General features: G+C 34.2%; 1 protein-coding gene across 1 annotated transcript; it reads left to right on the top strand.

Moving 5' to 3' along the window:
- Positions 1-1,002: 1,002 nt before the first annotated feature.
- LOC111436347 lies at positions 1,003-1,963 on the top strand. Its single transcript, XM_023074102.1, has 2 exons — positions 1,003-1,284; positions 1,414-1,963. The coding sequence occupies exons 1-2, from the start codon at positions 1,057-1,059 to the stop codon at positions 1,759-1,761; spliced, it is 576 nt and encodes a 191-aa protein (XP_022929870.1). The 5' UTR covers positions 1,003-1,056; the 3' UTR covers positions 1,762-1,963.
- The last annotated feature ends 504 nt before the right edge of the window (positions 1,964-2,467 follow it).

The following is a 2,467-nucleotide window of genomic DNA, read 5'->3' as shown; positions in this document are numbered from 1 at the left end:
CTTCATAAGAAGTCTATTAATTATTTTTTATGACAAACATTCACGAACGGTTTAGAGCTTATAAAATCAAATAATATATCATCTTTTGACATGTCAAATAAATAAAGAATAACGTACTACTATTGCACTATAAATATTTTCTCGCTCATTAATCTAGTAGCCCATTTAAACCACGTTGCATAGATCTAAGCTTACGTACAAATGCATGTTTTTTCTTTTTCTTCGAGAATCATCTAAACTATACAAAAGGTCGTTAAAATTTCATTTGTTATACTATGTTCATATTGACCTATAAAATGTAGAACTAAAGAAAATTTGTTTAGCATAATACTCAGTCCCACATCAGGCGAAGATAAGTACCTTCTCGTACTAAAACAGATGTCCATAGGATTGGGCAGAGATAAAAAAATCCTCCCGAGGAAAATTTTTCCAATTATATATATTTAAAATTATTCATTTCAAAGAATAATTTTCACTTTTTAATATAATTTTTATTAAAAAATATAAAACATCCTAATAAATCAAACCATATAAGAAGTATTTTATTTGTGAGGTTAAAAATTAAAGGAATACACAGACATGTCATAGGCTGATTTTGAATTGAAGTTTTGATATATGTATGATCAAGGGGGAGCGGGTGGGGTAAGGATTTAGGTAGGGGTAGGAATAGGAGTGATGACTATAATGACTGTTCTCGGTCTCATTTAGTTAACGGAGAGAAATCTCTCTCCACTTCCTCCTCATCATTCCTTACTTTATTTGAATATAGTTCTCGTGGATTAAATAGATATCTCTACATACGTATAATTTAAATTTAAAGAGGGAGAGGTGTGTAGATTTGAGGCATAAATGCAAAGAAAGATGAGAGAAGAGAGTAGGATTTTTGAAACATTTAAGTGATATCCACTTGTCAACTTAAATGCCTCTGCCTTCCAAATTTAATAACCAAAACTCTCTCTCCTTATGCATGTCTATGTGTGTGTGTGTGTGTGTATATATATGTATCACAAAAACATCACTTACACCAACAGGGTTTTACATGAACAATTATTGTTCATGGAAGCTCCTCACTTGTCTTTGGCTCCAACCCAGTTCATGAAAACCGATGACATCAATTCTTCATCCAACAAATTACAACAAACAAACTCCTCATGTTCTAGGAAGAGGAAGCTTCTTCTCCATCATCATCACCCTTATCCTCATCATATCAACTCTCAAACAAGTGTGGATCTTCAACTCAAAGACCCTCTCCCTCTTGATTGGGAGCAATGTCTCGATCTTCAGGTCTATCTCGTTTCCTCTCTTCTTTTACTTGCAATTCGAACCTGTAATTCGAGTCTTTAAAAATGTTATATAGGGTAACGAAATTTTTTCTTTTAACGGTTGAGTTATGTTCATATTGGTGATATACAGTCTGGGAAAATGTACTATCTAAACAGAAAGACGTTGAGGAAGAGTTGGAATTGGCCAAAAGAGGATCACCATAATGATGATAAGAAGCTAGACTTGGAGTTGGAGCTCAACAACATTGATTCTTCATCATCCAAAGCTAATAGTTTGATGAATTTCAGACATGGGTATGGAAGTTCTTCTTCACAAAGCAGCAATATGGTGGCTTTGCCTTGTCTCAATTGCCACCTTCTTGTTATTCTCTCAAAATCATCCCCTTCTTGTCCTAATTGCAAGCATTTTCATACCCTTTTTCCTATCCCTTCTTCTCCCAACTCTCCTCCTCCCAACACCTTGTCCCTCTTGAACTAGACCATATCACACGACACGACTCAACTCGACTTGACTCTACATGTTCGGGTTTGAAAAGGGTCTTTTTGAATTGAGTTGAATTTGGGGGTTTGGGTTGTATTTGATAATGAATGTAAAAAGTTAAGGTAGAGTTGTTGTAGAATGTTGTAAGTTGGCTAATTAAGAATAAGAATGTTGGAGCACTTTTTTCTCTTGGATCAAATATTTGTTTTCTTTTACATTATCTTTTCAAAGTTTTAGCCACAAATATTTTGATATTTAGATGATTTCACTGTAGCATTTAAAAATGGATTATAACACAAAGAAAACTATGAATAAATATGCTAAAGATAACATCTTGATTTTATAAAACAATATCATGGTCTTACATGTTAAAGAAAAAAAGTAAATATAAAATTAGTAATGTCCTATACTAATTTAAGATCTATGAAATTAGATGCAACTACTCTATGCACGTGCAATGCTTTCTAATTGTTTTTCTGTCGTCAATAAAACCATCATAGAGGTGGCCTCCGTCTGAATAAATTGGATGTGTAGTACTTCTTTACACACGACCCACACGTACGAGCATGAACCCACCGACGGTTTGCACACCTCTTGGGCCCATTATAGTCGAGTTAGTTGGTTATAGTCGAACGTCTTGAGGTACAACAAAACCTCAAATATCATGCAATGTGTCACGGTCATGCTTGTCCAAGGCATGTTG

The sequence above is a fragment of the Cucurbita moschata genome, unplaced genomic scaffold (genome assembly GCF_002738365.1).
Source record: "Cucurbita moschata cultivar Rifu unplaced genomic scaffold, Cmos_1.0 Cmo_Scf00053, whole genome shotgun sequence".
NCBI classification, from domain to species: Eukaryota; Viridiplantae; Streptophyta; class Magnoliopsida; order Cucurbitales; family Cucurbitaceae; genus Cucurbita; species Cucurbita moschata.
This window is presented reverse-complemented; position numbering and strand designations above follow the sequence as displayed.